Source organism: Canis lupus, chromosome 2, assembly GCF_003254725.2.
Source record: "Canis lupus dingo isolate Sandy chromosome 2, ASM325472v2, whole genome shotgun sequence".
Taxonomy (NCBI): Eukaryota; Metazoa; Chordata; class Mammalia; order Carnivora; family Canidae; genus Canis; species Canis lupus.
The window spans coordinates 17,059,889-17,074,025 of NC_064244.1; the positions used below are offsets into that span (position 1 = coordinate 17,059,889).

Genomic DNA, 14,137 nt, shown 5'->3' on the forward strand with positions numbered 1-14,137 from the left:
TCTCACACCTTAGCTGACATTTATCAGTGCTTACTAAGTACTAAGCATTTTAGCTGGATTATCTCACTAAATCATCCTGCAAAACTCTAGCAGAGAGGTTTCTTATAATCCTACTTTTGCTGATGAAGAAATGAGCCAAAGCAGGTTAGTTATCCAAGGCTATATATTTTTAAACAGTGGAGCTGGGGTTTGAACCCAGACTCCCAAAAACTTGTATTTTTAGCCCCTGCACTCTCACACCTCCCAAAGTGTGGTGCTGTGAAAAGCACCAAGAATAAGTAAAAACAAGACAAACATGGTCTTCCTTCAGAGAGCTAAGAGTCTAGTTAGTGGAAGAGATGGGAATGAATCAGAAAAGTAATTTTCAAATTGTCTCTCCCCACCCCCATTTTCCAGTATATTTACTGAAAAAAATCCTCCTAGAAGTGGAGCCACACAGTTCAAAGCCCTGTTGTTCAAGGGACACCTGTATGTGAAGTTGAAAGCTAAGAGATTATTATATCCATGAAACTATAACAAATTTCTGTTTCGAAACTCAGAATGAGTTTTTGTAAAATAAAAATGACAGAAAGAAAAATTCAAAAGAAGAGAGCTGGAATATTAAGAAAATCTAAAGGGTAAAACAAACAAGGGTAATCTAATTTATTTTTATTTTTTATTTATGATAGTTATACAGAGAGAGAGAGAGAGAGAGAGAGAGGCAGAGAGAGAAGCAGGCCCCATGCAGGGAGCCCGACGTGGGATTCGATCCCGGGTCTCCAGGATCGCGCCCTGGGCCAAAGGCAGGGGCCAAACTGCTGCGCCACCCAGGGATCCCCAAACAAGGGTAATCTAAAGGGTTAAAAAAAGGAAAAAAAAAAGGCACAGAGAGAAAAATTATACAAATGAGAGAACCACCCAGGAGGCTCACCTTCTATAGAACAAGAACTCAACGAAAAAAAAAAAAAAGCCAGAATTAAGAGTCTTGATTTTCCAAGGTTCAGCACAGAGGTTGAGAGTTCTATTATCGGGACATAGTCTTATAAATTTCGTGACATGGGGGACAAAGGAAAAAAGGTCCTACACTAAAGATCAGAAATGGAAGTGTTCTGTGCTTCTCAACAATGGAAGCCAGAAGATAATGGGGCAGAAAGCTCTCAAAAAAAATTTTTTTTAAGATTTTATTTATTTATTTGAAAGAGCACAGAGGGAGAAAGGGAAAATCGGACTTCCTACTGAGCAGAGAACCTGACGCGGAACTCAATCCCAGGATCCTGGGATCATGACCTGAGCCAAAAGCAGATGCTTAACGGACTGAGCCACTCAGGCATCCCAAAAGTTTTCAAAATTCTAAGGGGAAATTATTCCCATCAGAATTCTGTAGCCATTTTAACGTTCAATTACATGGAAGGGTTGATGAGAGATACTTTTAGACATTCAGGGTCTCACAAAATTACGTACTTTTCTGGGGAAACAACCAGAGGATGTTGTTAATTGAAGTGATAAGGAAAACCCTAGATCAACAGATCTAAGGAAAGGGGGCTCCAACCCAAGATGAAGGCTAAAGGAATCTCCTGAGTAATGGTGAAGGATGTCCCAAAATCACAAATGTACGCCCAGCAAAGAGAGAACCGTCCAGATTGCACATGGCAGCATGCTTCCAGAGGTTCAAGAAGACGAAACTGAGTGGCTGCAGGATGCATTTCCATATACTGTGAGGAGGTCCAGACAACTGGGGAGTCCAGGACTGAATCAGTGCCAAATACACAGGAAGTTAAGGACGATAAAAAGTAAAATTACTTAACTCACAGAAAACACAGAAGAAAAAGTGATTATAGTATATAGTGTGGCTCATTTGAACATTATCCACATGGTCATAATACCTACTAAAAACTGGAGCCAGCTGAAAGGAGGATTTAAATGTTGGGAGTGCAGGCTGAGAGGTGTGCAGGCCGGGACAGACAGGAAGATGATGCGTGAGAGCTAAATATCCTGTGAGGTAGGAAGCCAGTAGCCACTGCCTAACACCGATAACTCAAGTAGCAAATCAGGCATGTTATTGGGAAGGAAGGAGTAAATAACCAAAAGATAGAGCTAAAACAGTTCAGAGTGGCTGCCATCTGAAGAGCAGGGCATTTAGTAAGTGTGGGAAGGGACACTGGCTTTTACAGAGAAATCTGTGTTCATCTATACCCCATAGAATTCATTCTTTCCAGAACTTGGACCAGTTAATAGAATTCTCTATCTGTAATCACAGTCATGATAGAAAATAGTTCCATACCCCGACCCACAAAATTCCCTTGTGCTGCCCTCTTAGTTGTCAGTCTGCCCCTCTTCCCTACCCCTGGCACCCACAGAACTGGGTTTTTTTTTTTTTTTTTTTTGGTCCCTAAAGCTTTCCCTTTCCCCAAATATTACTGCAGCCTTTTGAATGGAGCTTCTTTCACTTTCCATAATGCACGTGAGATTCATCTGTATTGTTGTATGTTTCCATTTCTTCTTACTGCCAGTGGGGCTGCTGTTTTTTTAAAAAAAATAAGCATATGATTTTTGAGCTTTTTGTACTTATTTTTTTTTTAATTTTTTTTTTTAATTTATTTATGATAGTCACACAGAATGAGAGAGAGAGGCAGAGACACAGGCAGAGGGAGAAGCAGGCTCCATGCACCGGGAGCCCGACGTGGGATTCGATCCCGGGTCTCCAGGATCACGCCCTGCGCCAAAGGCAGGCGCTAAACCGCTGCGCCACCCAGGGATCCCCTAGCTTTTTGTACTTGGATGAAAATTTTATTCAATGTGTTAAAAGCAAGGAGACACTAAAACACTGATCTAAACATTTTCATTATTATTTCAAAATGCATTCACAAGTGAAATCAGGCTATAGGTGAAACACACAATGCTTGGTCATTGTTCAAGATGTTTGTATTTAAGGGCACCTGGGTGTCTCAGTGGTTAAGCGTCTGTTGGTATCAGCTTAGGTTGTGATCTTGGGGTCCTGAGATAAAGTTCTGCATCGGGCTCTGCATGGAGACCACTTGGGTTTCTTTCTCTCTCTCTTCACCCCTCCGTCTCCATCTTTTTTTAAAAAAAGTTATTTATTTGGGGGTGGGTCTAGCAGTTAGGGTCGTACCATCTGGGAAGCTCCAGCTATAAAGGAGGTAACAGTACTCCCTTCACATGGAGCAACTGTGGCACCATGAAGGGAGACATTCATTCAACACTGATTTATCGAGTGCCTACTATGTGCTAATCATTGGGGTGCTATTAAGAAACCCAAATTCTCATGGAAGAGAGAGTGAGTGGAAGGAAGTAGACAGATGTCTGATGTCAGGTGGTCATAAATACCATTAAAAAATAATGCAGGGTAATGAGGACACAGATGGGGTGAGGCAGAGGGTACATGCTTGGTGTTCAAGGAACACCTTTCAGAAAAGTTGACCTGTAGTCAGAGGTGAGGGAAGTGAGGGGATGAGCCATATGGGTAGTGTGGGCATGGTGTTCTAGGCAGAGGGCAGAGTCAGCACCTGAAGCGCCGGGCATTACACTAGCAGAGCTATGTGGGGCCCAGCTTCTCCTGATGACCACAGTGTAGGTGTGTCCTTCTACATGGGGAACTGACCCAGCAGCAGGACAGGATTTTCTATAATAATACATCCTCCCTCTCCCACCTGCTTGGGCCTTTCTGCACATGGTACTGCTCAGCTGAGAATCCACTGACCTGCTTCTGTGGTTAGCTTCGTAGGCTGTGTGAAGTTGGGTCACTATCCTATTTCAACTCCTAAAGTTATGCTTTGGGAATTGTCACTACTTGGGGTTCTGCCAAAAAGGAGACCTTGAAAACTGTAAGGGCAAAATTCGGGGGACAGTTCAGAGTAGTGGTTCTTAGCCCTCATGGGATACCAAAATTGCCACCATGTAAACTTCTAAAGGTACATTAGGTCCTCCCTTAGGGATTTGGTTTCAGTTGGCCACAGGTGGAACATAAGCCCTTATTTGGTTGGTATTTTATTTTTAACATGCTGCAGATGATTTTAATATGCAGCCAGGCTAGATAACCACCAGTTTAGAAGAAGTTGTCTCACATCTAAGCAAATTATCTACACAACAAAACTAAGTGATGTACAGTTGCCCAGGATTATTGATTTCCAGTAAGATTCCTTTGCAGAAGATTCACCAGTGTATACATCCCTACAATTCAGTTCGCATTCCAGACACTTCAGTGCTGACAGCTGACATTTTCAAAGTCACTGGGGAGGAAAACCCAATTCATCACTGGTGGTAGCTTTCCTCTTTGTCCTCTATTTCCTTGTTAATTTACCTGTCAATGTCCTACAAGGATGAATCCGCAGATTGCTTTGTTTACATGACACAGTTGGTTAGGATGGATCGGATTTTAAATGGGCTACTCTATGCCACACAACAGAAAGAGGATAATGATTTATCATCTATTCTTTGACCTGACACACTTAAATGCTATTTAACAGCCAAGATCACATTTCTGACAACTCTCCAGGGCTTCAACAAATGAACTTAACTAGGTTTGAGAACAGAAAAGAATTCCTATCAAGAATCTTTCCATCACCAGCACTTCCTTTCATATATCTTTCCCCCATGGGCTTCAAGTTTTTAAAAAATAAATTTAGTTTATTTAATAGATAATTAAGGAGTAATTTATTTTTCCATTTTAAAATTACAAGTGCATGGAGGTACCTGATACTTTCGATAAGTTTTCTCCCCCTACTGCTACCAAAACTAAAGACATTTAATGACCCAGGTACTCTAGATGTCTTGCCAGAGGTTAAAAAATTAAATTTTACATGGAATTTTCCAAGTGTTTGTTAGAGACCCTCTTCATTCCTTTAAAGATCTTTAATTGGTGATTCCCAAGCCTAGAATGTTGAACTTGAGCTCTATGAGTTAAATGAGCCAAGACTGCTCCATTAATAAAGCCATGTGAAAATTACTTCTGGCCAGAAAGAACAGACTGATACAACATTCAAATATTTTGCTCATTTGTTTCTTAAATGAAATCAATCTGAATGGGCTAATATGTTAGAGCACGGGTTCAAGCTATGCCCTATGGCTGGAATCTCTCTTCCAAATTCAGAACTTACTAGGTTTAAAGAGTAAGGAAATGCCATCGCATTTTTCCATCTTTGGCATTTTGGAACAGGCAGTGGGTTAAGTCAGTCATGGAAAGCACAGTGCTTTGTCTAGCAATTTCCTGGGTGTGCATGCTCAAGAAGACAATCCCAAATTAGGATAAGTGACAGAGCCAAGCATAGAGAACTGAAAGGTAAATAAGCCTGATTGGGGGGGGATGCTTTTTTTTTTTTTTTTTTTTTACTTGGCCAGTGCCAGACTGCCTTGGACCACACCAAAGGTGGTGTTTTCCTGGCACAAACTAAAAAATATTTCAAGTTATGAAAAACAAAATTGAATTAGGAACATTTGATAAGGTGGACCTTGATTATAGTTTCTACTTCCTTTTCTGTCTCTCTCAGTCCTTTGCTTGTCTTGCTGTCCCTGCCTCCCCTGCTGAAAGTCGGTATCAATTACAAATGACCGTAAGAGCAGGTGCAGTCAAGGAAGCAAGGGGTATACTAAGAAACTTAAAAGACAATAAAAAAAAAAAAAAGAAAAAAAAAAGAAACTTAAAAGAACACAAACCCACAGATACTATCTATTGTAAGAAGGACAGGGACATAGAGGAGAGGCACCAAATTTGTCTTGTTAAAAATACATAAATACAGGGATGTCTGGGTGGCTCAGTCAGTTAAGTGTCTACCTTCCGCTCAGGTTGTGATCTCAGGGTCCTGGATCGAGCCCCGCCTCTCCTTCCCTTCTACTTCTCTGCCTGCTTATGTGTATGTTCCCTCTCTCTCTCTCTCAAATAAATAAATATAATCTTTTAAAAAATACAGAAATGTAAACTAGCCCTGTATGTTCCTAGGTCCCCTGAAATCTACTCTTCGCTTAAATTTCAGTTTCCATTTTAGACTCCTATTGTGTCATTGATGCTTCGGGAACTGGCTTAACTCTGACCACAGATTCTTTGACTCAAGTCTTCCTTCCAGCTAACTAGAAGTGAGCTCCATGAAGCCCAAGCCCTCATCTGACTTTGTTCCTCACAATGTCCAGCACACAGAGTATGTTCAGTAAAATTTGTTGAAGCAGACTGAGTGGGGAAGGGAAGAGAGGACAAAGATTATGTCCAAGACGATGAACATGGTACACCAGATACGGCCCTGGCTCTGTTACCAGTCACTCCTTGTCTAGAGACTTGAGTTGAAGACCTCTAGGAAGCTTGCCTTCCACATGATTCTCTGGCAAACCTTGGTGCCTTCACCCACTTAACACCCTCTACTGGACAGGCCTTTCTCTTTCTAATTTGAGTTAGTGAAATCTTAGTTACCATTTAAAAACCCTTTCCTAGATGTTGAACATTCCTGTCTGCATCAATCCCTTCTCCCCTTATAATCTGTATACCTTGGACATGCACATGCTGAGCTGCCCCTTCATCTATTTCGTATTTTACTGCTCAAGGCTTCGGTTTATGGTTGACATCTAAGGTCTACAAAGACAGTGAGTGGCTTCAACATCTCTGCATTTCTCTAGCAGGACATATATGGAAAACATTCATTCAACATTCACCCATGTGCCCTTTACACTGAGCTCAGTCCCAGGCATTAAGAACACAACGGTTCACAGAATAGATTCAACAAACAAACATAAAAGCCAAAAATCTGCCCTCATGGGTTGATAGTCTAACTATAGGACAATGGCAGCAAACAAAATTAATAAATAAAATATACAAAAGAATTATGGGAAAAGTCAAGGAAAGGAGAGAGAGAGAGAGAGAGAGAGAGAGAGAGAGAGAGAAAGAGTGTGTGTGTGTAGTGTGCACATATACCAAGGAGAGTATTTGAGGGAAAAGTGTTCTTAGCAAAGGAAAATGTAAGTGCAAAGGTCCTGAGGTGGGCATGTATCTGGATGTCTAGAACACTCATGGAACAAGGAAGTCAGTGTAGCAGGAGCAGAATGAGAATGTAAGAGATGGTGTCAAAAGTAAGGAGCGGGGTGGGATTGTGGATGGTCAGACCAGAGAGGGTCTTAAAGGCCGCTATGAGGACTTTGATTTTTACTCAGTGAAAAGAGAAGCTATTGGATGGATCTGAACAAAGCAGGTATAAGACCCACTCACAGTTTAACAGAGTTGTTCTGGCTGCTGAATTGAGAAGAGAGGTTAAGGAAGCAATAACAGAAGCAAAGATACAAGTTAGGAAGCTATTTATGATGATAATCCAGGGAGGGGTGCCTGTGTCTTAGGCCAAAAGGATCGCAGAAGATGTGTGAGAAGTCATCAGATTCTTGATAGATTTTGAAGATACAGACAACGGCATTTGGATGCAGGATACAAGAGAAAAAGACAGTTAAGAATGATTCAGTGAGGGATACCTGGGTGGCTCAGTGGTTGAGCATCTGCCTTTGACTCAGGGTATGATTCCAGGGTCCTGGGATCGAGTCCTACATTGGGTTCCCCAAGGGGAGTCTGCTTCTCCCTCTGCCTATGTCTCTGCCTCTCTCTCATAAATAAATAAAATTTTTAAAAATTAAAAAAAAAAAAGAATGATTCAGTGATCTGGGGCAGATGGGTCTTGGGTCCGAAAGACAAAGCAGGTGTACTTGAGGTGTGGGATATTATGAAAGGAGCAGGTTTTTGGGAGAAGTTGGGAAGTTTGAGAAGTCTATTAGACACCTTGGCAGTGATACTGAATAGGCAGTTGGATATATGGATCTGGAGTTCAGAGCACAGACCTGCAAAGGAATGCTATTTACAAGTCTAACATCAAATGAAACCACTCACGGAATGAGTGTAACTTGAAGAGAGAAGACCAAAGGACTTAGCCGTGGCTGCTCCAAGATGTCTAGTTGCAGAGGAAGAACCAGCCAAGGAGAAAAAGGAGACAAAGTGAGATCAAAGAAAAACCAGGAAAGCGTACTTGCAGAGATCACACACATAAAGTATTTAAAAGAGGATGAAGCAGTCCAACACGTCAATTAAGAGGAGGACTGAGGATTCACCCATGGATTTGGTAATGGGAAGGTCACTGCTCATCTGATAGGACTAGTTTTGGTTGAGTGATGGATGAGTAACTGGAGACCACATCAGTACAAGGAGAACAAGTAGGTACCACATTTTGAGGGAGTTCTGCTGTAAAGAAAAGGAGAAAATGTAATAGCAGAGGGGAATATGGTTCAAACTTCATTGAGAAGGGAGAAATAACTACATTTTTAGGTGCTGAGGGAGATTCCATTAGAATGAGAAGTAGTGATGAGGAGAAAGGCAAGGGTTTTACAGTTGTGTTGAGATGGGGAATGGGATCTAGTGCCCAAGTGGGTGGGATGGCCATCGCTCGGAACAGAGTAGAAGCAGAGCATCCAGGCAAACATGCAAGTTGGGCTCGGTGTGGTGGTGGGACAATCTTTTGAAAGTTCTCCTCTGTTTGCTTCTACTGTGTCTGTGGAAGCAAGTTCATTGGGGAGGGAGAGGAGATGGGGTTTTGGGGCTTGGTGAGAAAGGAAATGGTACAGAAGTCTTGAAGAGTAGAAAAGTGAATAGAAGAGAGCTATTAAATATTATTTCTGGGCAGCATTAAGAGCCAGCTAATGATAAATTTAGGGTGATACAGGTCAGTGGGGATGTGGCCAGGTTCCCCTCACAGAGGCAGGTGCAGGAACAGAGAGCTGCTTATCTAGGACTGAGGATGTGCTGAGCAAAACCGACAAATATTTACTGAATCAGATTGAGCTGAATGAAACTTACTGCCCATCACCATACAGACTTTGGAGAGTGGTTTTCTCTGTGATCACCTGCCTGTCCCACCCGGCTTTTGTCATCTTCAAGAAGAAATCCACAAAACCAGTATTCTGAAATACTCACCGCCCTTCAAATCTGTGTTTTAAAAAATCAAACAACGCTTTCTGCATCATATCTGTGACCTGCAATTGAGCAAGCAATACATTAAGATAAAATGAAAATAGTACTAATTACAACAATTATATTCCTAAGATTGTTTAAAAACCTGGGCTTCCCATTTGGACAGCACTGCACATATGACATTTTTTTTTTTCACATTTTTCTGCTGCAGAGTTCTGATACAATGACAATTAAAAAGGCCAAGTTCCCCAAATTTATCCTGATGTTTTAGTGACGATACACTGACATTGCAAGTGTTTTCAGGCACTCTCCATTTGATACCATTTCCCCAGACTGAGTAAGAAGCTAGCAAAACCTCCAAAGCAACAGCTATAAAAACAGAACACAACAGGAAGAGATATATACCACAACCTGGAAAAAACATGCTTCCCTGCTAGAAGTCTTTAAGCTCTAAATTCAAGAGGGAGGTGGGGGTCACAGAGCAGTTCAGCAAGCAAACGTCAAGTATAGGCTGCCAGAGGGCAGCCACTTACCTCGTACCCCTTCAGAGAAGGGCCCACCAAGACCACTGGCCGCATGGAAGGTACCACATCATAAGGAGGAGTGTGCTCTGTCTGCAGAAAGAGAGGGGAGGACTTCAGATGGTTGACAGGCAGGGGAACTTAAATATTTTAAGTATAAATTATTCTTTCTGAACTCTGTAATAGGAGGCACTGGCTTTCCAGACCTTTCCTTTTTTTTTTTTTTTTAATATACATTTTTTTTATTACTTGCCTCTTTCTTCAATAAACTCAAACAAAGATTGGTGGGCTTATTTTCCTAAAGTTCTCAAGGTACCGAATTGTTTACAGTTTTCTTGCTCTCCTCAAGAAATACTACTGACATATTAGTTCCTAAAGCAGGAAGTGCTGCTTTTGAACAAAAACTAGGTGAAAGAACAGAAACATGCCTCATGCAGAATAGATGCTTTAGGCTTTACTGGAAGTTAACACGGCTTTCAAATGCATTTGAGAGTTTTCTGAAGACTTGAACGATCAGGCCTATCGTGGTTAAGTACGGAGAAAAGAAAGGTCTTAGCTAGCTTTGCATCTTAGAGGTTTGTCTTACCTGGATAAAGCCTAATTTTGAAACATTATAAAGTTCATTACCAAATACTTGAAAATCCCTGCATTACTGTGAGAGTTTAAGGCTAACAGGCATGCTTGTTCCAGCAAGCAGTAATTAAGGTCACTAGCACAGGTTAGTGATTCATGTTTTTGAATTTCTGGTCTCTAGACCTTGAAACGTGGAAACTTGAAATATAAGGTTTATGTGTCTTGGAAGGAAGGTGGTTAATGTGTGATAGCATATTCAAGCACGCTACAGGGGCCTCACAGGTTTGCTATCAACTTGCACATCTAATATGCTTCCCTAGAGTGGTTTAGGTAATGTCTCTGTTATATAACTAATTCATGCCTTTCCAGGATAATTCCTCTCCTTTTTGGAAGAGCAGAGGGAGGAGCTAAATTTTGCAGCAATTTCTAAAATTTCGCAAAATTTTCAGCTTAGCTGCTTCACATAAAATGGTCAAAATAAGTTTTTTTTTTTTTTTTTCAAAAAATTCAGGTAACAACAGCTAATCTGCTTGATTACATCAAAACCAGCTATTTCCAAAGCAGAAAATGCTACAGGGACTCAAAATGACTTTTTTTTATTGCAGAAGAGAGAGACAGGCCTTAAACACGGAGGTAAACAAATCAGTGTCATGTGAATCTTTCGGCATTAAGGAGTGTCTAAAAAAGATATATTTTTAGAATCACAGAGAAAAAAAAAAGTTTTTTAACTATTTTAAGAAATTGCAAAACTAACGTGCGAATGTGAACTTCTGCATCAGCCTGTTGCCCAAGAACATTCTACTGTTGCTTAAAATTGCCCATTACAGGGCACCTGGGCGGCTCAGTCAGCTGAGCTTCTGACTCTTGGTTTTGACTCAGGTCATGATCTCAGGGTGAGGAGACTGAGAGCCCTGCCTGGGGGTCTGTGCTCAGCGCTGAATCAGCTTGAGATTCTCTCTCTCTCCCTCTGCCCCTCCCTGCTGCTTGTGCTCGCTCGCTCTCACTCTCTCAAATCAATAAATCTTTTTAAAAAATTGCCCATTACAAACTTTATGACTTTGATCGAATTTAACTTGCTTCGGGGCGGGGAGTTAAAAAGCATTTCAGCTTCAATAGTTTCCATGTTGAGATTTCGTCTAGAGTAGCAGACAAATATATTTATGGGGGGTGAAAATAATGCTGTGACCGTGCTGTCAAATTTTAGTCCTTCAGATTTTACCTAGTGTTCAAACTTAATTTTAATAGACACAAGAAAGGTAAAATACATTTTCAAACAGGGAAAAAAACAAAACAAAACAAAACAAGACAAACATAATACAGTAACAGCACAGAGGCCACAAGCACCAGTCTAAAAGCAGCCTAAAACATGGAAAACAGCCTCATCCATGAATCTCGGGTTGTCTTGTTGGTTTTGAGCTCTACATTGAAGTTCACCACATAATCAATAACAGAAGAATGAATACCAGTGCCGAAGGCATCATAAGCATATTTGTCATGACAGTGATTCCGTCTGGGATCATACTGAGAATGTTTAGAAGCCAAGTCCTTATAGCTATTCAGTATAAGAATACCTTTTCCATTGTTGGAATTGGGAATATGAATTGCATAGCTACCAAGAAATTTTATTTTGAGTCTGTAAGTATTAAGTGGCCCAGTATTTTGGAGGTCTTTGGTTCCTTCGATCTCTGGCTGCCAACTAGCGAAGCATTACCCATGCTGGTCATCAATCAGCTTCTTATTCAATAGGGTAGCTACAGAAATTACCTTATTTGATGGAATATTGGTACTTTATGCCCTAAGGATACCGACACCATCATTTTTACCTACTCTTTCCTGCTAGCCTTATTTGTTCCAATTCTTTAGCTGAAAAATCACAATCAACATTTTTCAAGGTTGAGAATTTAAGACTAAGCAAACTTTGAAAATATATCTCGACTAACATGGTTTCAGTTCATGTCACTGCTCTATAAAATTCAGAGTGTCTGAGGGATGCTGATTTTCTAGGCATCCGCACTAGGAAGACTGTCTGTCACTTGGCTGCAAGGTTTAGCTGCGCCGAGAAGGTAGGACCAGAGAGAAGGGCCCACTGTGCGGGTTTGCATCAAGCAGGGGCTGTCTGTGTTAACACACACACAAAAAAATCCAGGTTTTCATTTTTGTCTGGAGCGCCGAGGTCTTCCATTATAAAAGTAATCCTCATTTATTTAAAAACAAAACAAAACAACAAACTTTACAGTGCAGTCTCTGACATCTCATGGATAATTTTAGAGTTCCTCCATGTGGCAAAATGCTTGTGTGCAGGGGAAGAGAACCAAGGACACAGAGTTTGGGACAGAGGCAGCTTTCCTCCACACATGTCACGAGATGTCCGCATGGTTTGTGCAGGACACATGGCTCAATAGTAGGAAGTAGGATTCCAGAAGACAGCACAGTTGGCTGTGCAAAGTGGTGTGTCAAAAGAAAGGAAGGAATGGAAATTGTGTGTGTGTGTGTGTGTGTGTGTGTGTGTGTTGGGGCGGTGGGGAAGAGGTGATGTCCTTAAAAAATAATGCTTTCAAGCTACAAAACGTGTGAAAAGAAACAGATTTTGTTTGGAGTAAAGGGAGCTCTGGAATACTCTGGTTTGCAGTCAGGGGACAAGGAGCATCACCGTGTAGCATCTTGCCTGGCCAGTGGCAAAGGCTCTACGCATGGCCACTGCCCCATTATCTGACAGGTGAGGTCCTGCAACCTGACTGAGAAGGCAAGAACAGGGGGAGAGTACTTATAGAGGACAAGAGGAGAAACTCACAGTAAACCGCCAAAACAAGCCTGCAGTTTTCCAATGGTCTTGCTCATCGGCAGATTTTGCACCTAGTGGATTAGAAGTTTAAATACTGACTAAATTAAAAATTGAATAATTTCTTTTAGTACAAGCTATGTATCTGGATAGCATAAATCAGAATCTAATAATGGTTTTAATATGATTGATATAAGTTAAATTTCTGGAAAAAAAGAAAGAGACAAAGACAGAATAAGCATGCACAGTAGAGGTGCATTATTTGGAGCTGTCAGCGTTTGACATCTCAGAATGTTGGAACAGATTCCCTTGGTGGTAGATATTTATTCCATCAAAAAGGATAAGTACTGTAATCTTGCTTTAACAAGGTCACTCACTGAATTTAGTCGGTTTGAAAGGCATGGACTCAATTAGCTGTTTGAGAGGTTCTCTTCTTGGGATAGGAATGACTGCATTTAAATGAAACTGGGATTTAATGCTAATGATGCCAGTGGCAGGATAAACACAGCTTATGTCAATGTAAACTTACCGATTTCTGCTTCTGCTTAGCTACAGCAGCATGGAAAAGAAACAAAGAATAACACAGCATGCACGTTATTGGCTTATCAAAGGACGCAGACAGTCAACAGGACCAGAAATGTGACGCAGTGCAGGTGAGCAGGTGGACAGATGGGAGTTTGGAAGTTATTGTTACCTTCTTAAAGAAGGGTATTCTTTTCTCTTTGGAGTGGGGTGACGTTACACTGTTTGCACTGGGTTTAGGGGAGCGGTGGTTTGCTGGAATATCATTTTCTTCTGCATCTAAGCCAGTAGCATCTATGTCTATAGCTATATACAGACAAACAATTCAAAAATCATCAGGTAGACAGGAGAGGAAAAACAGGTTATAAAAAAAAAAAATAAAACGAAAGCAAACAAAACTAACCATAGTAAAAGATCTATCATGAGTGCTGAGCATCATCAACAAAGTAAAATGTAAAGTAAGACACGTTAAGAACGCAATGTCATCAAACCTAACAAAACCCAAAGATTTCCCCTCAGGGTAACTGCTTGCTTGCACAAATGAGCTGCCTGCTAGACCTCCTGGGTAATATTTTAGAGAAACATTTTTAATGTGTAGTTTCAAATACAGTACTGGTATTTTTCCACGTCACCTGTAGATGAATATGGTTCAGAACATCCGGCTTCGCGCCTTATGGGATCATCAGTCACCTTTTCAATAATAAGCAACTACATTGGAAACCTTATAACAACATGCCTCAGATTTCTTATTTTGCTTGTTTTTGTGTGAAAATAAGGGCAATGTGAAAAGCTTCATGAAAAACACAACAGGCATTTGAGGAA

General features: G+C 41.0%; 1 protein-coding gene across 11 annotated transcripts in view; it reads right to left on the reverse strand.

Annotated features, from left to right (window-relative positions):
* Positions 1-14,137, reverse strand: part of CACNB2 (calcium voltage-gated channel auxiliary subunit beta 2) — a 380,949-nt gene that overhangs the window by 17,308 nt on the left and 349,504 nt on the right. For 7 of the 11 annotated variants that reach the window (XM_025445586.3, XM_025445588.3, XM_025445594.3 and 4 more), the window contains 3 exons: positions 13,488-13,621; positions 9,454-9,534; positions 8,924-8,982 (listed from right to left, as the gene is read on the reverse strand). In XM_025445586.3, coding sequence (XP_025301371.1) covers positions 8,924-8,982; positions 9,454-9,534; positions 13,488-13,621 — 274 coding nt within the window. Of the gene's footprint in view, positions 1-8,923; positions 8,983-9,453; positions 9,535-12,805; positions 12,868-13,322; positions 13,343-13,487; positions 13,622-14,137 lie in introns of all 11 variants that reach the window. The other 4 variants (XM_025445587.3, XM_025445592.3, XM_025445589.3 and 1 more) reach the window with 2 other exon arrangements.